The 23,370-nt window shown below is 43.0% G+C and overlaps 1 protein-coding gene across 2 annotated transcripts in view; it reads right to left on the bottom strand.

The window, feature by feature from the left end:
- Positions 1-23,370, bottom strand: part of DOCK3 (dedicator of cytokinesis 3) — a 276,655-nt gene that overhangs the window by 194,889 nt on the left and 58,396 nt on the right. For both annotated transcript variants that reach the window (XM_082265832.1, XM_082265833.1), the window contains exons 2-3: positions 22,232-22,315; positions 3,994-4,034 (exon numbers count right to left, since the gene is read on the bottom strand). In XM_082265832.1, coding sequence (XP_082121958.1) covers positions 3,994-4,034; positions 22,232-22,315 — 125 coding nt within the window. The remainder of the gene's footprint in view (positions 1-3,993; positions 4,035-22,231; positions 22,316-23,370) is intronic.

The raw sequence follows: 23,370 nt of genomic DNA, 5'->3' as shown, positions 1-23,370 counted from the left end.
TGTTTTTGGACCACAACCTGCCCATATTTCACATTAGTTGGTATATTAAACAATAGAGATCTGACATTTTCCTGAACAATAGATACATTGGGCCTAATTCACTAAGAGTTTGGACTAGAGCTGCTAACTTCTCCAAAACTAACTCCAAGCTAGACTCATTGTATTTTATTTTATGTTTATTTTTTATAGATACATTGTATTTTATTTTATGCTTATTTTTTATAGATACATTGTATTTTATTTTATGTTTATAGATACATTGTATTTTATTTTATGTTTATTTCTATAGATTGTATTTTATTCTTATTTATTTTTATTATAGATACACTGTATTTTATTTTATGTTGATTTAGAAAGATAAAATAAAATACAATGTATCTTTATAAATAAACATAAAATAAAATACAATGTATCTATAATAAAAAAAAGTAAAATACATTGTATCTATAAAAAAATAAATGTATAATAAAATACAATGTATGTTTATTTTTTGTAGATACATTGTATTTTTTTTTTTCATTCTATAACACACATTTGCCATCCCTGATCTGATCCGGTCTCAGTGCGCTCTGTGGGGGCCCTCTCCGCCTCCTTTTTTTTTAGAATTGCAACCATCACTCAATGGGTCCCATTCAGCACTATTACCACCCATGCCATGAAGTAGCGCATCACCACTGTCACACAGGCTCAGCTAAAGTTGCTGCATCTCTGTGTGGGTAGTTAGGAGGGGGGTGGGGGGGGGGGGTAATTGGTATATTAAACAATGGAGATCAGACATTTTCCTGAACTATAGATACATTGTATTTTATTTTATCTTTATTTTTTTTATAGATACATTGTATTTAATGTTATGTTTAATTTTATAGATACATTGTATTTTATCCTATGTTTATTTATAAAGATACATTGTATTTTATTTTATTTATTTTTTTGTATAGATACATTGTATTTTATTCTTATTTATTTTTTTATTATAGATACATTATATTTTATTTTATCTTTATTTTTTATAGATACATTGTAATTAATGTTATGTTTAATTTTATAGATACATTGTATTTTATTCTATGTTTATTTATAAAGATACATTGTATTTTATTCTTATTTATTTTTTATTATAGATACATTGTATTTTATTTTATCTTTATTTAGAAAGATAAACTAAAACACAATGTATCTTTATACATAAACATAAAATAAAATACAATGTATCTATAATAACAATAAATAAATACAAATAAAATACAATGTGTCTATAAAAAAAATAAACGTAAAATAAAATACAATGTATGTTTATTTTTTTATAGATACATTGTTTTTTTTTTTAATTCTATAACACACATGTGCCATCCCTGATCTGATCCGGTCGCAGTGAGCTCTGCTGGGACCCTCTCCGCCTCCGTATTATAGAACTGCAACCATCACTGAATGGGTCCTATTCAGCACTATTACCACCCACGCCATGAAGTAGCGCATCACCACTGCCGCACGGGCTCAGCTAAAGTTGCTGCATCTCTGTGTGGGCAGTCCGGGGGTGGTAAAACTGTGTCTCAACCACCTGTTTTTTGGAGGAACCCCCCCCCCCCCCCACCCATGTTTCACATTAATTGGTATATTAAACAATAGAGATCTGACATTTTACAGAACTATAGATACATTGTATTTTATTTTATGTTTATTTTTTATAGATACATTGTATTTTATTTTGTTTATTTGTATAGATACATTGTATTTTATTTTATGTTTATTTATAAAGATACATTGTATTTTATGCTATGTTTATTTATAAGGATACATTGTATTTTATTCTTATTTTTTTATTATAGATACATTGTTTTTTATTTTATGTTTATTTAGAAAGATAAAATAAAATACAATGTATCTTTATAAATATAAATAAAATATAATGTATCTATAATAAAAAACAAATAAAAATAAAATACAATGTTTCTATAAAAAATAAACATAAAAAAATGTATGTTTATTTTTTATAGATACATTTTATGTTATTCTATAACACACAACTGCCATCACTGATCTGATCCAGTCGCAGTGCGCTCTGCGGGGACCCTCTCCGCCTCCTTATTATAGAACTGCAGCCATCAGCAGCTCTACTGAACTGGGAACAGCCATACAATTACATATGCAAATATACAGCTGGAAGGGGGTGTGGCCTGGTGACTCACGCCTCAGTGCACGCCACTACTACATACCAGGGGGCACCATCCAGGCAATGACTGATTGATAATGAGGAGCTGGAGTGGGGGTGGGTGAGGGGTATCAGGGAGGGCATGAGAGATCTGAGGACATGGCACACATCTATGTTACAGTTCACATTATAGACCAATGAAAATATGAAATATGCTGCAGAGGTGCAATATGCTGCACACACACATATTAGAGTAAATATATACATCCTTATGGAACATAACATGTATATACTGTATACTGCTAGATTCCTGAGCAGCTGCGGGAAGCCCTGGCTGGCCGCTCAGCACCACAGACAGATCCAGGACAGAGTGCAGACACCCACAACAACCAATCAGAATCCTGTCAGGAACTGCTGAGAGCTGGCCTCTGATTGGCTGGTATATGTTCTACTTGTCATAGCAATTTGCCTGATTAAATTTATTATTGCAATCCCCAAATTTTATATTTCCACCATGGTACTTCATATACAGAACTGTGAGCAGTGATGGGACAAAGTCCTTCCGCAGCATAGATGACAGAACCTGCCCGTTTTGCACCCCTCTCCAGGGTCCCCAGAGTTTTCCCCACCTTACATCAGGGTGCCAAGAGCCCCTCTCCTTACATCAGGGTCTCCAGAGTTCACCCTTACATCAGGGTCCCGGGAGTTCACCATTACAACAGGGTCCCCAGAGTTCACCCTTACAACAGGGTCTCCAGAGTTCACCCTTACATCAGGGTCTCCAGAGTTCACTCTTACATCAGGGTCTCCAGAGTTTACCCTTACATCAGGGTCTCCAGAGTTTACCCTTACATCAGGCCCCCCAGAGTTCACCCTTACATCAGGGTCTCCAGAGTTCACCCTTACATCAGGGTCTCCAGAGTTTACCCTTACATCAGGATCTCTAGAGTTTACCCTTACATCAGGGTCCCTAGAGTTTACCCTTACATCAGGGTCTCCAGAGTTCACCCTTACATCAGGGTCCCCAGAGTTCACCCTTACAACAGAGACCCCACTTTCATTAGGATGCCCCAAGTCTTCCCTTACATTAGGATCCCAAAGCCCCTCCCCCCTTACATCAGGGTTCCCATAGACCCCCCCTACACCCCCCTGGCCATGGCTGCACCCTAGGCAGCAGTGCGCAATAGGCGGCTGCCTTGTTTGCCTAGTGGTAGCACCGGCCCTGATCCCGGCACAACCCTCTGCTGCTGACATCAATAACACCAGAGCTTTTTTCTTATTGGATCCAGTTAAAGTGGCTGTACTGGTTTTAGGTAACACAGCAGGGGTGTTGGGGAGCACAGGACAAGGACAAGGAGAATAGTTAAAGAAGAACCCCGCTCACTTAAAAATCAGAACGGGATTATAAAGCTACTAAATGCAAGCAATGATCAGCCGTCCCTCCTATGTCTGTAATTGGAAATGACACAAACATCACTCTTGACACCCCCATAAGATGTGCTTGTGTGTTCCCCCACAGTAGCGAGCTTCATGTAGGAGCAGAGCAGAATTATGGCTCCATTTTTTTCATTTATAGCTTGATTCAATTTCAGCTTTTCCATGCGGAAGAGGAGCAGCAGCTGAACATATGGATTATATTGAAATTGCTGCACATGTATCTGGCAATGAGCGCCATGGGGACACCCTGAGAGCCATTAACGCCAGGCTTGTGGATTTCTTCATTGTTTTTACTTATTATTATTATTATTATTATATAGGATTTATATAGCGCCAACAGTTTGCGCAGCATTTTACAATGTGAGGGGTACTCCTTTAGGCATCTGGTTTAGTACAGGCTTCATTACCTTTATGTTGGGGTTCTTGATTGATGATCCTCTGTACCAACCTGGAAGATAAAGAGAACCTGTTAGCACATTTCCAGCACTCACTTTACTGTAACATTGTAGCATTGGAACCTAATTGAAATATAGAGATTAGAAGTAAATGAATGTTGGAGCTTCACCCAATCCAGTGCCCCGTTCATTTGTTGGCACCTGCTCTGGCCTTCCATACACTTCCCTCCCCCATCCCCCAGATGCACCCCCGAAATTCCTGTCCTAGGATGGACTTTCTAACACCAGATACTCCATAGTTTTATGCACCCTATTGCATTAGGATGTGCACCCCAAAGCTAAAACGCACAGTGGATGGTATCAGTAAGGACAGTGGATGGTGTCAGTAAGGGCAGTGGACAGTGTCAGTAGGGCAGTGGACAGTGTCAGTAGGGCAGTGGATGGTGTCAGTAAGGGCAGTGGATGGTGTCAGTAGAGCAGTGAACGGTGTCAGTAGGGCAGTGGCCGATGTCAGTAGGGCAGTGGATGGTGTCAGTAGGGCAGTGGACGGTGTCAGTAGAGCAGTGGACGGTGTCAGTAGGGCAGTGGATGGTGTCAGTAGAGCAGTGGACGGTGGTGCTCAAAATTTTTGGGGGGGCGCAAACAGAAAAATGTAATAGGCATTGCTTTGCAGCAAAAAACCCTGTAAAAAATTGCGTAACTTTGAGGTCACAAAAGTGTGAAAGGGGCCTTCAGTAATTAAGGTATAGCGTGCCCCCTTTCAATGCAGAGAGACCAGTGTGCCCCCTTCAATGCAGAGATCATCGTGCCCCCTTTCAATGCACAGTGACCAGCGTGCCCCCTTTTAATGCAGAGATGCCCGCGTGCCCCCTTTCAATGCACAGAGACCAGCGTGCCCCTTTCATTGCAGAGTGACCAGTGTGCCCCCTTTCAATGTACAGAGACCAGTGTGGTTCTCTCTGCAGGTTCCGCTATAATCTTAGACTTGTGATCTCCCCCAGAAGGGTGCACACAGGGGGGCAGGTACACTTCATAGAAGAACAGATACTGATGATGGGTATTATAGACAGGACAGGTGCTCTACATAGAAGGACAGATACTGGTGATGGGTATTTTACGCAGGACAGGTACTTTGCATAGGAGGACAGATAACTGGAGGTGATTGGTAATATAGACAGGGCAGGTACTCTACATAAGAGGACAGATACTGAGGACAGGCATTGTAGATAAGACATGTACTGAAGACAGGTATTTTAGATAGGAGCACTGTACTGTAGATAGGAGGACAGATGCTGGGGAGGTCCATAAGTTTAGGTAGTCACCTTTTGACAGTGAAATGACAGGAAGACAGAAATTACAGATGGATTGGTCTGCATTTGTGCTAAAGAGAGACAAGTGAGCAGATACTGTTGGTTGGCATATACTGTACAAAGACACCCAGCTAGATATAATGCATGCAATTCAGCAAGGTAGCTCTTGGTACATTGGTAAGTGATGTGTATATATATATATAGTACTTACAGTACATGCTAGAGGATAGTTGGGATTGGTGGCAGCGGTGGTGGTGGAAGGGATGGGTGGCAGCGGTGATGGGATGAGTGGCAGACGTGGGGGGGAGGGGGTGGGATGAGTGGAAGCAGGGATGGGATAGGGTGGGATGAGTGGCAGCAGGGATGGGATGGGGTGGGATGAGTAGAAGCAAGGATGGGATGGGGTGGGATGAGTGGCAGCAGGGATGGGATGGGGTGGGATGAGTGGAAGCAGGGATGGGATGGGGTGGGATGAGTGGAAGCAGGGATGGGATGGGGTGGGATGAGTGGCAACAGGGATGGGATGGGGTGGGATGAGTGGAAGCAGGGATGGGATGGGTGGCAGATGGGATGAGTGGCAGCAGGGATGGGATGGGTGGCAGCACGGATGGGATGGGGTGGGATGAGTGGAAGCAGGGATGGGATGGGGTGGGATGAGTGGAAGCAGGGATGGGATGGGTGGCAGATGGGATGAGTGGCAGCAGGGATGGGATGGGTGGCAGATGGGATGAGTGGCAGCACGGGTGGGATGAGTGGAAGCAGGGATGGGATGGGGTGGGATGAGTGGCAGCAGGGATGGGATGGGTGGCAGATGGAATGAGTGGCAGCATGGATGGGATGGGGTGGGATGAGTGGAAGCAGGGATGGGATGGGGTGGGATGAGTGGAAGCACGGATGGGATGGGTGGCAGATGGGATGAGTGGCAGATGGCATGGGTGGCAGATGGCATGGGTGGCAGATGGGATGAGTGGCAGATGGCATGGGTGGCAGATGGCATGGGTGGCAGATGGGATGAGTGGCAGATGGCATGGGTGGCAGATGGCATGGGTGGCAGATGGGATGGAATAGGATGAATGGCAGCAGGGATGAGCACTGCCCTCTCCTGCCTGCCTTTATGAAAGCACATCCTGCCTGAATGGTAAGCAGCTTCTTCTCTCATCACTCCACATGTGCTTCTTGCAAAACACACAGAGTGAGACCTCCCCCGAGAGCTGCACTGTCGCTGCCTGTGTGTTTCCTCTCACTCTGCAATCTGCATTGTCTGCACACACACACAGGCACACAGACAGGACAGAGAGGCACCACACTGAGTCTGTCTGACTGAGGCACTTACCTGTCACTGCTGCCTGGCATGCTGCTGCTCTCGGGAGTCGGCCAGTCGGGACTCTCTGGAGAGTGGAGTGGAGACAAGAAGTCCTCTTCTCTTCTTCCTCCGATGCGTGCCATCCCGGAGCCCGCTCTGACCATCTGACGGCCGGAAGGTGACCGCATTGCCCCCAGCAATGATGTCCTGAATCATGATTGGTCCAGGCTGGAGTCTGGACCAATCATGATCCAGGACATCACAAAAGGGGGGTGTTGTAGCGCAGTGCTCTGCGCCCTGGTTACACCCCAGAAGGCCGCCAATCGGCGCCTCTGCCGGGTGGAAAACCCCACCCCCCCATAGCCACCAATGAGTCCGGCGCCCCTAGTGGGCAAAAAATTGATTTTTTTTTATCTTTTTTTTTAATCTTTTTTTTTCTTTTTTTTGGGGGGAGGGGGGCGGCGCCCCTGCGCCCCCTATCGGCCGGCCGCCACTGGTCAGTAGGGTAGTGGACGGTGTCAGTAGAGCAGTGGACGGTGTAAGTAGGGCAGTGGACGGTGTCAGTAGAGCAGTGGACGGTGTCAGTAGAGCAGTGGATGGTGTCAGTAGAGCCGTGGACGGTGTCAGTAGAGCAGTGGACGGTGTCAGTAGAGCAGTGGACGGTGTCAGTAGGGCAGTGGACGGTGTCAGTAGAGCAGTGGATGGTGTCAGTAGAGCAGTGGACGGTGTCAGTAGGGTAGTGGACGGTGTCAGTAGAGCAGTGGACGGTGTCAGTAGAGCAGTGGACGGTGTCAGTAGGGTAGTGGACGGTGTCAGTAGAGCAGTAGATGGTGTTAGTAGGGCAGTGGGCGGTGTCAATAGAGCAGTGGACGGTGTCAGTAGAGCAGTGGACAGTGTCAGTAGAGCAGGGGACGGTGTCAGTAGGGCAGTGGACGGTGTCAGTAGAGCAGTGGACGGTGTCAGTAGGGCAGAGGACGGTGTCAGTAGAGCAGTGGACGGTGTCAGTAGAGCAGTGGACGGTGTCAGTAGAGCAGTGGACGGTGTCAGTAGGGCAGTGGACGGTGTCAGTAGGGCAGTGGATGGTGTCAGTAGAGCAGAGGACGGTGTCAGTAGAGCAGTGGAAGGTGTCAGTAGAGCAGTGGATGGTGTCAGTAGGGCAGTGGACGGTGTCAGTAGAGCAGTGGACGGTGTCAGCAGGGCAGTGGATGGTGTCAGTAGGGCAGAGGACGGTGTCAGTAGAGCAGTGGACGGTGTCAGTAGAGCAGTGGACGGTGTCAGTAGGGCAGTGGATGGTGTCAGTAGGGCAGAGGACGGTGTCAGTAGGGCAGTGGACGGTGCCCTTTTCTCCTCAGCTATTACTTGCTGCTTTTTTTTTTTCAATTTTTTTACCATTAATATTTAAACTTTTCTCTTTTTTCATTAGTTAGTTCTTTAAAGTGGAACTTCACTCTCTCAAGTAACATGAACCATTTTTATCCCTTGTGCTGCTAGCATTAGTAAAAAGATAGGTAGGAAAAATATATATCTACTTATTTAAACCTTTTTTTTTATAGTGGCTTCCTGTTTCCTGCCCTAGGCAAAAATGATGTCACATACATCCCAGGAGTCTTCAGGAAGAGAGGAGGGGCTTTCTCAGCTAAGCACACCCTTCTGCCTGCATGCCTGAGCTAAGAGCAGATGGATTCCAGGAATAAAAACTACATGAGTCATCTGAACTTACTCAAGGTGGCCGCAGCTATAAATGCTAGGGGGTGTTTTTCAAAGTTATTTTAAAATAAAGCATTGAGACATGGATGGATGTATGGATGGGGGTGTTTGCATTGAAAATTAAATATGCTTATAAAATATTTTTTTAAAAACTCTGCCATGGCCGGTCTCAAGCTGGTGCTGTGAAACGAGAAGAGTTGAGTGCCGGGGCAGCAAAGCAGCTCTGTAAAAATAAAAAATAAATTATTAAAAATATTTAAAAAATATTAAAGTTTTTTTAAAATTATTAAAAATGTTTAAAAATATAAAAAATTTAAATTATTAAAAGTGTTTAACAAAAATATATAAAAAAGTTTAAAAAATATATAGTATCTCACAAAAGTTAGTACACCCCTCACATCTTTTCATGTGACAACACATAAGAAATTACACTTTGCTACAAAGTAGTGAGTGACTGTACAGCTTGTATAACAGTGTAAATTTGCTGTCCCCTCAAAATTGCTGAACACACAGCCATTAATGTCTAAACTGCTGGAAACAAATGTGAGTACACCCCTAAGTGACAATGTCCAAATTGGGCCCAAAGTGTCAATATTTTGTGTGGCCGCCATTATTTTCCAGCACTGCCTTAACTCTCTTGTGCATGGAGTTCACCAGAGCTTCACAGGTTGTCACTGGAGTCCTCTTCCACTCCTCCATGATGACATCACAGAGCTGGTGGATGTTAGAGACCTTGCACTCCTCCACCTTCTGTTTGAGGATGCCCCACAGATGCTCAATAGGGTTTAGGTCTGGAGACATGCTTGGCCAGTCCATCACCTTTACCCTCAGCTACTTTAGCAAGGCAGTGGTCGTCTTGGAAGTGTGTTTGGGGTTGTTATGTTGAAATACTGCCCTGCAGCCCAGTCTCTGAAGCGAGGGGATCATGCTCTGCTTCAGTATGTCACAGTATATGTTGGCATTCATGGTTCCCTCAATGAACTGTAACTCCCCAGTGCCGGCAGCACTCATGCAGCCCCAGACCATGACACTCCCACCACCATGCTTGACTGTAGGCAGGACACACTTGTCTTTGTACTCCTCACCTGGTTGCTGCCACACATGCTTGACACCACCTGAACCAAATAACTTTATCTTGGACTCATCAGACCACAGGAGATGGCTCCAGTAATCCGTGTCCTTAGTCTGTTTGTCTTCAGCAAACTGTTTGCGTGATTTCTTGTGCATCATATTTAGAAGAGGCTTCCTTCTGGGACGACAGCCATACAGACCAGTTTAATGCAGTCTACAGCGTATAGTCTGAGCACTGACAGGCTGACCCCCCCCTTCAACCCCTGCAGTAAAGATGGCAGCATTCATACGTCTATTTCCCAAAGACAACCTCTGGATATGACGCTGAGCACGTGCACTCAACTTCTTTGTCAACCATGGCGAGGCCTGTTCTGAGTGCAATCTGTCCTGTTAAACTGCTGTATGGTCTTGGCCACCGTGCTGCAGCTCAGTTTCAGGGTCTTGGCAATCTTCTTATAGCCTAAGCCATCTTCATGTAGGGCAACAATTCTTTTTTTCAGATCCTCAGAGTTCTTTGCCACGAGGTGCCATGTTGAACTTCCAGTGACCAGTATGAGAGAGTGAAAGCGATAACACCAAATTTACCACACCTGCTCCCCATTCACACCTGAGAACTTGTAACACTAACGAGTCACATGACACCGGAAAGGGAAAATGGCTAATTGGGCCCAATTTGGACATTGTCACTTAGGGGTGTACTCACTTTCGTTGCCAGCCGTTTAGACATTAATGGCTGTGTGTTGAGTTATTTGAGGGGACAGGAAATTTACACTGTTATACAAGCTGTACACTCACTACTTTACATTGTAGCAAAGTGTAATTTCTTCAGTGTTGTCACATGAAAAGATAGAATAAAATATTTACAAAAATGTGAGGGGTGTACTCACTTTTGCGAGATACTATATATTTTATATATATATATATATATATATATATATATATATATATATATTGTAAGGGATTAGCTCGGTGGCGGGTGTGGATGACCCCTTGGGGGGTGCGTTTTCCCAGAGAGGTAGCCGACAAGTGCTTGCAAACAAACAGTGTGGTTTATTAAATGGTGTTTTCTTCACCAGGCTGTATGCAGCAAAACATCCAAAATAAAGTAAAACAGAAAATAAATCCTTGCCTCTGTGGGCGGCTACCTTCTCACAACTGGAACCTGCCTAAGTGTCTGTCTCCAACCTACCGTCGGGCAGACTTCCTTGTCCTACAGCGGACACTCAATAGTCCTTTTATAATAGCTTCACAGGGCAACACAGTCCTTTTGTTTCTTTCACATCAACAGTTCGTCTTCTCACCTTTGAGACGTATTCACCCTTGGTTACCGTCCCGGGCACACATCACTCCGGGGGGTCTTCTCCCAGGCCCACACATCCTGTCGGGAGGCACACGCTGACTGTCCTCCTGCTCCCAGCCCACATGGCTTCAGGACACAGCTTCTGGAGGCAGCAAACAATAGGAATTTCTCTGAACAAATTATAGAGCCTTAACTCCCTCATTCTGAACAGGTGAAGGTCTTTCAACTTCCTGCTGGCTAGCTCTGTAGCCAACACCCTAAATTAATTAATGGACTTTCTAAATCAGGTAGAAATGTATCTCCTTCCTGTGACTACATTCCCAGATTTAGCTGACTTCCTGTTACATACCCCCCCCTCTTGTTTCAACCCTAGGGTTGGGACACAGATTTCCAGGCACGCATGTGTCAAGCACTGCTGACTCACTGATAAGCCTCCTATTATCCTCAAGCTTCCGGATGAAACTGTTTTGTCATCTTCATTGACGGATTTCTCATAAATGCCACACAGTTTGTCTCTCATCTCATATACACATTCTTCAACTGCATTTTTGGCATCATTTCGCTCCTTCTCGTTTCTGTCATCTTCATTGACAGCTTTCTCATAAATGTCAGACAGCTTGTCCCTCATAACCGTCTGTCCAATCCACCATGGAGGACCGTGATCCATAGGCAACTCAATTGGGCTAGTCTTAATGTCTTCAACATTCTTAAGACGCCTCTCTCTGCAATCCATAAATGTTTTCCACAAAACTTTGAGAACCTTTGCTTCACTAAGCTTTGTTCCAAGTAGGGACTCTTGACATCCCTCTGTGACTTGAGTTGCCTCTCCATACAGCTGTACACAATCATTGACTTTTTGTTGTAAAAGGGAATGATCTTCCTTCTTGAGCTTTGCTTGCTCTAAGATGCTGTGCAGAGGATTTTCCAATTGAGACAACAGGCTGTCACACATTTCTTCAAAGTGACCCCTGTTCCTTTTCCCAGAGATATCAATATCATTCAAACATTTCATATTCATAGGCAGATCTGAAGCATTTGCACTCATCAACTTCTTAAACTTTTCGCCCTCCTGAGCGAGTCGCAGTAAAGGCCTACTACTTGATTTGATATTCAGTTTATATTTCTTGCCAAACTCTTCACAGAAGTAGCCAACCAGAACATCATCAACTTTACTTCCACCAACATAGGGGTCAAAGGCAACAACACAGTTGAACCCAGCGATCTGGGTGGTATCCATTATAGACCTCCTCTCTGCATCAGTGAAGAAGCATGGAACTGCAACACATTCTTTTACAGGTTTCTTCAATGCACTTTCTGCTGAACTATTTGACCGCTCAAAGTCACCTGGTTCCTTTTCTCTATCTGAATTCCACATGGAATGCATCTCAAGATCACGATCAAACTTCTGCCACCCGTCTTTCACCAGTTCCATTTTGGAAACACTCCCTGAAAGGCACTTATTCATTTGCTTCACGTTTTCACCAACAGCCTTAGTTTTCTCCACTAGGTGGCGTTTGCTTTTTTCTCCCAGATTTATATCACTTGCTTTAGTTTTCTCCGCTTTAGTTTTCTCCACTAGGTTTTCAGCCTGAACTGAGAAATCATCACATTTCTTACACAGCTCCTTTGTTTGCTGAAGTTCTAATGATACATTTTCCAATGCTTGAAGTTTTTGAAGGAACGGTTTATTCCAAAGGGGTGATTCAAGCCACATGTCATCACATTTCTGAGGCTCACTCAGGACAGACCCCAAAACACTGATCCTTTTAAAAACTGCATCAGGCACACTATCCCCTCTTTGGGACAGATCCTCTGTTGCCTGGAATTCCTCTTCCAGTTCCTGCAACGGAATCTTCATCTCTTCTACTTGCTGTTCTAAGGCTCGCTTAGACTTTTCTAGCTCCTGAACTCTTTTCACAACATCATCCTTGGAGCTGACCAATTCTTCCATTTCTGTACGCAGCTGTTTGTTAACACTTTCTAGTTCAGCCTTACACTCTAGAGCTTCCTCCAAAGAGCGAGCCAAGAACAGGGCTTTGCTCTCGTTATCACGCACCTCCGTTTCTGCACGTGCGCGTTCTTCTGCATATTTTGCAGACACAGTCTTCTCTTCACCAAGCATCTGATCAAACTTCTTTTTCACATCTTCAACACACTGTAATGAACCAACGCTTTCTTCCATGCGTTTTTTCATATCCGCTATCTGAGCTTGCAATGTTGCGACTTGTTCTGATAGGTTTTTCTTTGCTTCCGCCTCCTCTTTTAATTGTTCCAGGAAGCCATTTTTCTCATCTTCCATTTGTTCGAGCTTTGTGCTAAAACTCAGCCTTTGACACCTCTCTTCCTGTAAGAGTTCCTGCGTGTCTTGCAGCTGCGATTCCAAGATAGAAAAATCTTCCGCAATTTCTCTAGATTTGCTGTCTGCTTGAGAAAGCTGATTTATAACATTGTCCAACTCAACCTGCAGTCGGTTTGCCTTCTCTGACAGCTTAGCACACAATCGGTCACCTTCTGACACCTTGACTTGCGATTCCAGAAGCTGTGCCTCTACTTTTTCCCTCTTATGTTCACAATCTCCTTTTCCCTGCATAAGAGCCTTCACCTCATTGGCTAGTTTCTGGGAATGAGATTGTAATTCTGCCACACAGGCTTCTTTCTCCTTTAACTGCTGCTGGAAACGTTGGGCTTCACCTTTCCAACTTTCACAGTCTGCACGTAATTCATCTACCACATTGCTCAAAGTGGTGAGCTCATACACAGTACTCAGTAATTTAGCCTCTCTTTCACTTTTCTCGTTGTCGCTGAGAGACAATGTCGTTTTCAGAGCGACATTCTGTTCCTGCGACTCCTGCAGGTCTATTTTTGTAACTTCCAAACACTGAAGACTTTTTTCCAGCTGATTACGCAACTCCAACATATCAACCATACTTTGCTTCTGCAAAGTCTGAATTTCACTTTCCTTTTCCATGAGGATGGTATCTTTCTCCATTATAGTCTCTCTGCGTTTTTGCAACTCGACCAAAAGAAGAGCAGTGGATTCTTCCCACTGTAACACATGAGACTTGAGTAGTTCATTCATTTCCTGCAAGTTTCTATGCTCCATTTTAAGCAATTCCAAGGCTTGTTCCTTTTCTTCCATTTTCCGTTGCAAGGCATCCAACTCAGCCCTGCACACATACTCGGTTTCCTCCAAACCGATGGCCTCCATTGGCTGCTGGCGTCTCTGTTTCCAGCCTGCCATGCTCCCTTGATGAGCCTTTTGTTGAGCTGCAAAGCTCTGCTGAAAATCCGCATTTGCCTGCTGTTGAGCTGCATTTGCTTGCTGTTGAGCTGCATTTGATATAATCAGATGTTTCAACATCTCCTCCATTTTGAGCTTACTTTTCATCTGAGCACACTGCGTCTCCATAGCAGTTTCATCAGTGTTGCTAGGGACAACAACCTTCCTCTTTAGTAGACTCTCTTTAGGCATGGATGGGGCTGGTTCAGACGGCAACATCCCCTCCATCCATAGAATCCGGTCTCTCATTTCATCTATCTTTGCATTTTTCAGGCGTTTGGACCGCCCCATCTTCAATAACTCCACAAACAAATTTTTCACAGTCCAGCAAACAATTTTCAGACCACTGTCTCTTCAACACATGTAGTTTTTCTCTCTCTTGCAGGATCTCTTTTCCTGCACACACAGTTTGTGCAGTCACTTGCACCAGACACAACAAAGTTCATCAAATAATTTTGAGACCGCTGTCTCTTTAAAACACTTTTTTTTTTTTTTTCTGTCAGGATCTTCTCTCCTGCACACATAGATTGTGCAATCTCATGCACCAGATAAAGTTCATCAAACATTTGCACTTCCTTGCAGGGATCTCTGCTTATGCCCACTGCATACCTCCACCATATGTAAGGGATTAGCTCGGTGGCGGGTGTGGATGACCCCTTGGGGGGTGCGTTTTCCCAGAGAGGTAGCCGACAAGTGCTTGCAAACAAACAGTGTGGTTTATTAAATGGTGTTTTCTTCACCAGGCTGTATGCAGCAAAACATCCAAAATAAAGTAAAACAGAAAATAAATCCTTGCCTCTGTGGGCGGCTACCTTCTCACAACTGGAACCTGCCTAAGTGTCTGTCTCCAACCTACCGTCGGGCAGACTTCCTTGTCCTACAGCGGACACTCAATAGTCCTTTTATAATAGCTTCACAGGGCAACACAGTCCTTTTGTTTCTTTCACATCAACAGTTCGTCTTCTCACCTTTGAGACGTATTCACCAACAGGTTACCGTCCCGGGCACACATCACTCCGGGGGGTCTTCTCCCAGGCCCACACATCCTGTCGGGAGGCACACGCTGACTGTCCTCCTGCTCCCAGCCCACATGGCTTCAGGACACAGCTTCTGGAGGCAGCAAACAATAGGAATTTCTCTGAACAAATTATAGAGCCTTAACTCCCTCATTCTGAACAGGTGAAGGTCTTTCAACTTCCTGCTGGCTAGCTCTGTAGCCAACACCCTAAATTAATTAATGGACTTTCTAAATCAGGTAGAAATGTATCTCCTTCCTGTGACTACATTCCCAGATTTAGCTGACTTCCTGTTACAATATATATATATATATATATATATATATATATTAGAATTTTTCATAATCTTAAACTTTTTTTATATTTGTTAAACATTCTTATATATTTTTGTTAAACACTTTTAATAATTTCAATTTTTTATATATATTTTTAGATATTTTTAATAATTGAAAAAAAAAACTTTAATATTTTTTAAACATTTTTAATAATTTGTTTATTATTTTTACAGAGCTAGTTTGCTACCCCAGCACTCAACCCTCCTCGTTTCACAGCACCAGCTTGAGACCGGCCATGGCAGAGTTTTTTTTTTTTTTTTAACAAGCTGTACACTCACTACATTGTAGCAAAGTGTCATTTCTTCAGTTTTGTCACATGAAAATATATAATAAAATATTTAAAAAATGTGAGGGGTGTACTCACTTTTGTAAGATACTGTATATATAAAATGTTTTAAAACATTTTAAAAATATTTAAAAAATTAAAATCTAAAAATTTTTATTTTTTTGGTTGGAGGTGCTCAGATGCAGTGTCATTCTGCTTTCATTATAATTAGTAACACATTAAAAAAAAAAAATAGCAAAAATTGGAAAAAAAAGTCTTAATTTATTTGTGAATAACTTTGTTATGCCTTGTAATAGAAACAACATTTTGGCAACATAATATAAAAGGACAAAATAATAAAATAAAAAGTGTACTTTTTATCAATAGGGACACTGGTCAGAGTAGGAAAAAAAAAGCAATTTTTTTTGTTTGTTTTGTTACATTATTTTGCTATAGATTGCAAAGAAAATAAGATAGTTTTTCAAGACAATGCTGCCAAGAGAAATTAACTTATTAGCTTGAGAAAGCCTTGTTTGCACTGAAAAAATAAACTATGTATCACTTTGTTATATTAAGTAATGACAAGGTTATTGCAGGATAAAAAGGACCGTAGCGGAAATGTAAAAATTTGTCTGAGAGTGAGAGCTGAAGGGGTTAAAAAAAAAATCAATTCCCAAGAAAAAAATCCTAAATAATATCATTTTCCACCTTTGAGAAAGAGGCCCCTGTGAAGGTGTTTTTGTTGTCAGAGCGGCTGCTCCCTCGGTGAGGATAATAATGTCTGACAACCAATCAGAATGGGCCTCGTGTGGCGGCATTGTTGCGGGGAGCATTTTTTCTGAGCGGGTGACAGAGAGGACATGTCAGGCCCTATAGACAGAGACATGTAGGGCACGGGGTGACTCTCGGATGTCACCAAGGTGTTCCTGAATGAGAAGAACGGATGAAACATGTTCAGACACTGCGTGCCACCGCAGGAGACAGCCACCACCACCGCCGCTATCCGAGGTGACAGCCGCATCAAGTGACATTCCTGTTATCACCAGCACAGCGTCCCCACACTGGGGGGGTCACCAGGATTCTCTGCGCAGAAATGTCTGCTAGTCACCCCGTCACATGCAACATGGACATCAGACTGAAAATATGGAGAAAAAGTCTTAAAAAATGGTCAAAAAATGCAGAGCGGCCCGAAGATCAGAGATCGCGGACCACAGAAATAATCTAAAATCAATAATTCTGGAAGATTACAAACAAAATAACAACTATTGTTTTGCCATAAAGCAGGGAAAGGTAAAAAATAGATAAAAATATAGAAAAATCAAAAAATAGATAGAATAATTAATAAATACATAGATAGATAATAGAGAGAAAGCTTGATAGGTAGGTAAAGTAGATAAACTTTTTTTTTAGATAGATAGATAGATAGATAGATAGATAGATAGATAGATAGATAGATAGATAGATAGATAGATAGATAGATAGATAGATAGATAGATAGATAGATAGATACATACATACATAGATAGATACATAGATAGATACATAGATAGCTACATACAGTGCCTTGCAAAAGTATTCACCCCCATTGACTTTTTACCTATTTTGTTACATTACAGATTTAAGTTCAATGTTTTGTTAATCTAAATTTTTGTGATGGGTCAGAACACAATAGTCTAAGTTGGTGAAGTAAAATGAGAAAAATATATATACATACAACTATTTTTCAGAAATAGAAAACAGAAAATTGGCATGTGTGTATGTATTCACCCCCTTTGTTATGAAGCCCATAAAAACCTTTGGTGCAACCAATTACCTTCAGAAGTCACATAATTAGTGAATTGATGTCCACCTGTGTCCAATCTAAGTGTTACATGATCTGTCATTAGATATACACACCTTTTGTGAAAGGCCCCAGAGGCTGCAACACCTAAGCAAGAGGCACCACTAACCAAACACTGCCATGAGGCACCACTAACCAAACACTGCCATGAGGCACCACTAACCAAACACTGCCATGAGGCACCACTAACCAAACACTGCCATGAGGCACCACTAACCAAACACTACCATGAGGCACCACTAACCAAACACTGCCATGAGGCACCACTAACCAAACACTGCCATGAGGCACCACTAACCAAACACTGCCATGAGGCACCACTAACCAAACACTGCCATGAAGACCAAGGAATTCTCCAAACAAGTAAGGGACAATGTTGTTGAGAAGTACAAGTCAGGGTTAGCTTATAAAGAAATATCCAAATGGCATGGCACAACAGCAAACCTGCCAAGAGATGGCCACCCACCAAAACTAACGGACTGGGCAAGGAGGGCATTAATCAGAGAGGCAGCACAGAGACCTAAGGTAACCCTGGAGGAGCTGCAGCGTTCCACAGCAGAGACTGGAGCATCTGTAGATAGGAGGACCACAGCAGAGACTGGAGTATCTGTACATAGGAGGACCCCAGCAGAGACTGGAGTATCTGTACATAGGAGGACCCCAGCAGAGACTGGAGTATCTGTACATAGGAGGACCCCAGCAGAGACTGGAGTATCTGTAGATAGGAGGACCACAGCAGAGACTGGAGTATCTGTACATAGGAGGACCAGGGGCGGACGTACAGGGGTCGCAGGGGTCGCCATGGCGACCGGGCCCCATGCTGTAGGGGGCCTGAGAGGGCCCCCTGTATGTATAGAGATGAGGAGCGGCAAGCGCAGCTGAGACCGGAGCTCCCCGATAAATCGGCACTGAAGGAGCTGGTCTCATATAGGAAACTGAAAGCAGAGTGTGTGCTGTGCTCTCTGCCTCCCCCTACAGTGCAGTACCCGGTCGGCAGGAAGTTACAGGAAGGTACAGACCTCTCTCTAACGTTTTTTAAAAAGGCTTTCTGTATGTATGTATGTGTGTGTATGTATGTATGTGTGTGTACTGTATGTGTGTGTGTACTGTATGTGTGTGTGTACATGTGTGTGTATGTATGTGTGTGTGTACTGTATGTGTACTGTGTGTGTATGTATGTGTACTGTATGTGTGTGTGTACTGTGTGTGTGTGTGTACTGTATGTGTGTGTACTGTATGTGTGTGCATCTATATATTTGTGTGTGCATGTATTTATGTGTATGTATGTATGTATGTACTGTATGTGTGTGTACTGTATGTGTATGTATGTACTGTATGTGTGTGCATCTATATATGTATGTGTGTGCATGTATTTATGTGTATGTATGTATGTATGTATGTGTGTGTACTGTATGTGTGTATATGTACTGTATGTGTGTGCATGTATTTATGTGTATGTATGTGTATGTACTGTATGTGTGTGAACTGTATGTATTGTATGTGTGTACTGTATGTGTGTGCATCTATATATGTACTGTATATATATATGTATGTACGTGTGTGTACTGTATGTGTATGTATGTATGTGCGTGCATGTATGTATGTGTGTGTGTTTATATGTGTGTGGATATATGTACGTGTGTGTGCTTCAAGTTATTGCCCATTTGAGTTTATGGACTTTTATGGACTTTTAAATGAAATGATTTTAAGCTGAAGTGTGCAGTAATTCAGTTATTATATTATAGTCGGTTTTCTCAATTTACTTTAAACACGTAAGGGCTCTTTCACACGGAGCGGACCGCATTGCGATCCGCTCCGGTGCTTTTTTTTTTTTTTTTCCACGGAGCGGATGACACTTGTGTCATCCGGTCCGTATGTCCGCATATCATCCCATCCGTTTGCGGATGATATAAGGACATAATATATGTATATGGGGATTGCGGATGTCAGCGGATGACACCGCTGACATCCGATTTTGCGTCCTTTCCATTTTTTGAACAGAGGAAAAATAGGGTTTTGCTCCGTTCCAAAAAACGGAACAGAACTGAAAGGAAGAAAATCGGATGTCATCGGATGGTATTCCGCTGACATCCGCAATGCCATTGACATACATTATGTCCGCAAATCCTCCGCCAAAAAATAGGATGAGTTGCGGACATACGGAGCGCCCGTGTGAAAGGGCCCTTCAGGTGGCTAGGAGGTACCACCATTCCTGCGCTACTGAAATTTTTATATTTTGTATTGTGTGATCTAATTCATATTACAACATTTATACATGATTTCATTACCTATAATAACTTCTATATAAGTAGCAGCATTGTGTTATATGTGTCCTATACTCCTGAGTGCATAGGGTCACTCTGCAATTGTTTTCCTTTTATGGGTGAATTTGGAAGTGTTTCTTTAGTCCACCAGCACTATTACTGTTCCCATTCCCCCCTCCGCCCCACCGCCACCGCCACTGATCCCACACCCCCTCACCACCATTGCTGCCACTGATACCACACTCCCTCACCACCATTGCCGCCACTGATCCCACACCCCCTCACCACCATTGCCGCCACTGATCCCACACCCCCTCACCACCATTGCCGCCACTGATCCCACACCCCCTCACCACCATTGCCGCCACTGATCCCACACCCCCTCACCACCATTGCCGCCACTGATCCCACACCCCCTCACCACCATTGCCGCCACTGATCCCACACCCCCTCACCACCATTGCCGCCACTGATCCCACACCCCCTCACCACCATTGCTGCCACTGATACCACACTCCCTCACCAGCATTGCCGCCACTGATCCCACACCCCCTCACCACCATTGCCGCCACTGATCCCACCCCCCCTCACCACCATTGCCGCCACGGATCCCACCCCCCCCCCTCACAACCATTGCCGCCACTGATCCCACTCCCCCTCACCACCATTGCTGCCACTGATACCACCCCCCCTCACCACCATTGCTGCCACTGATACCACCCCCACCACCATTGCCGCCGTTGAAACCAGAAACAAATGTTTTACTTTGTTATACATTGGGAAAAAAAAAGTGTCAAAAATATGCTTTTTCGGGGGGTGGGGGGGCCCTTCATGATTTCTTGCACCGGGGCCCTGAGAAATCTAGTTACGCCTCTGAGGAGGACCCCAGCAGAGACTGGAGTATCTGTACATAGGAGGACCCCAGCAGAGACTGGAGTATCTGTACATAGGAGGACCCCAGCAGAGATTGGAGTATCTGTACATAGGAGGACAATAAGCCGTACGTTCCATAGAGTAGGGCTCTATGGCAGAGTGGCCAGAAGAAAGCCATTACTTTCAGCAACAAACAAAATGGTAAGTTTTGAGTTTGGGAAAAGGCATGTGGGAGACTCCCAAAATGTATGGAGGAAGGTGCTCTGGTCTGATGAGAATAAAATTGAACTTTTTGGCCATCAAAGAAAACGCTATGTCTGGCACAAACTCAACACATCACATCACCCAAAGAACACCATCCTCACAGTGAAACATGGTGGTGGCAGCATCATGCTGTGGGGGAAGTTTTTCAGCAGCCAAGACTGGGAAACTGGTCAGAGTTGAGGGAAAAATGGAGGGCACTAAATACAGGGATACTCTTCAGCAAAACCTGTACTACTCTGTGTGGGATTTGAGGTTAGGACGGAGGTTCACCTTCCAGCAGGACAATGACCCCAAACACACTGCTAAAGCAACACTTGAGTGGTTTAAGGGGAAACATGTAAATGTGTTGGAATGGCCTAGTCAAAGCCCAGACCTCAATCCAATAGAAATTCTGTGGTCAGACCTAAAGATCGCTGTTCACAAGCGCAAACCATCCAACTTAAAGGAGCCGGAGCAGTTTTGCAAGGAGGAATGGGCAAAAATCCCAGTGGTAAGATGTGGAAAGCTCATAGAGACTTATCCAAAGCGACTTGGAGCTGTGATTGCCGCAAAAGGTGCCTCTACAAAATATTGACTTTAGAGGGGTGAATAGTTATGCACATTGACTTTTTCTGTTATTTTGTCCTATTTGTTGCTTGCTTCACAATAAAAAAAAAAAAAAAACATCTTCAAAGCTGTGGGTAAATTCTGTAAATTAAATGATGCAAATCCTCAAACAATTCATGTTAATTCCAGGTTGTGAGGCAACAAAACACAATAAAAAAAATGCCAAGGGGGTGAATACTTTTGCAAGACACTGTACATAGATAGATACATAAATAGATAACAGATAGAAAGATTAAAAGATAAATAGATTAATAGATAGATAAAAGAATAATAGATAGATTTATTGATAAATAGATAGATAGATAATAGGAGTATTTTTTTTCTGGTCTTGTTTAAAGTAGAAATGTTCATGGTGGGCGGGGCAATGCCATGGGGCGTGTATAAACGCACATGATACTGACACTAAATGAGAAACTTCCATCCGCAGACTGGAGGCTCGGATGGCCAAACCGGACAAATCTGCCAGTTAGTTCCCCCGAACATCAAAATGAGAACATTCTTGTTTGGGTCAAACTAATGGGTGCTCATCCCTGGTATCCATCAGTACCCCCAAAGAGCACCTCCAATGGTGCCAACACCATTGTTCAAGAGCCTGTACAGGCAGAGTGAACCAAGAGCAGCAATAAATCACACTGTGGCCCCAGTCACACGTCTGCGTCATGCTAACGTGCAGTTTTCTTTGTGTGTTTGTCATACAGAAGAATAGGGATGCCCATTTACTTGACGTGATAAGTGTCCCCCCATGCTGTGGTTGTGTTATCCTCTGAGCGGCGTTGTTGGCGGTTTGTCATGCATTGTACCGCAGCAAACGCTCACCTTCACATTTTTCCAGAATATGGACGGTTTCTCCCAGTTCTAGAGTTAACCCTTGTGGCACCGATCCTCGGAAGCTGGATAACACTGAGGGAGACAAAGAGAGAGTCATCAGTGACGTTCAGCAATTAAATGACAAGAAAGATTCAAAGTTCAGTATTTTTATCACACGTTTCGTTCTTGGCGCCAATGTCAGCGCTCCGTGTGAGCCCCTCGCCACCTTCCTACGGGATTGCTGCTCTATACTGGCAGGAGGTGACATTATGGGAATATGTGGTGGGGTTATTGTAATTCTGTGTGACTGCGCTGTGACTTTGTAACAATCTGTAACACGCAATGATACAATGTTGCTATACAATGATACAATGATAATAGATAATGATACAATGTTGCTATACAATGATACAATGATAATAGATAATGATACAATGTTGCTATACAATGATACAATGATAATACACAATGATACAATGATACTATGGTACAATACAATTATAACATTTTGCTATGCAATGATATAATACAATGATGCTATACTACTTTGCAGTGATACAATGATTTTTTACAGTGATACAATGACACAATGCTACTATATAGTGATACAATGATACTATACTACTATATAGTGATACAATGCTACTATATAGTGATACAAATATACTATACTACTATATAGTCATACAATGATACAATGCTACTATACAGTGTTTTACTATACAATGATACTATGTTATTATACAATGATACTATGTTATTATACAATGATACTGTGTTACTATACAATGATACTATGTTACTATACAATGATACTATGTTATTATACAATGATACTATGTTACTATACAATGATACAGTGTTACTATACAATGATACCCCGTTACTATACGATGATACTGTGTTACTATACAATGATACTGTGTTACTATATAATGATACTGTGTTACTATACGATGATACAGTGTTACTATACAATGATACCCCGTTACTATACGATGATACCCCGTTACTATACTGTGTTACTATATAATGATACTATGTTACTATACAATGATACTATGTTACTATACGATGATACAGTGTTACTATACAATGATACCCCGTTACTATACGATGATACAGTGTTACTATACAATGATACCCCG

The sequence above is a fragment of the Pelophylax lessonae genome (genome assembly GCF_965119305.1).
Source record: "Pelophylax lessonae genome assembly, chromosome: 8".
NCBI classification, from domain to species: Eukaryota; Metazoa; Chordata; class Amphibia; order Anura; family Ranidae; genus Pelophylax; species Pelophylax lessonae.
The sequence above is the reverse complement of the archived record's forward strand: the minus strand, read 5'-3'. Positions and strand labels throughout refer to the sequence as shown.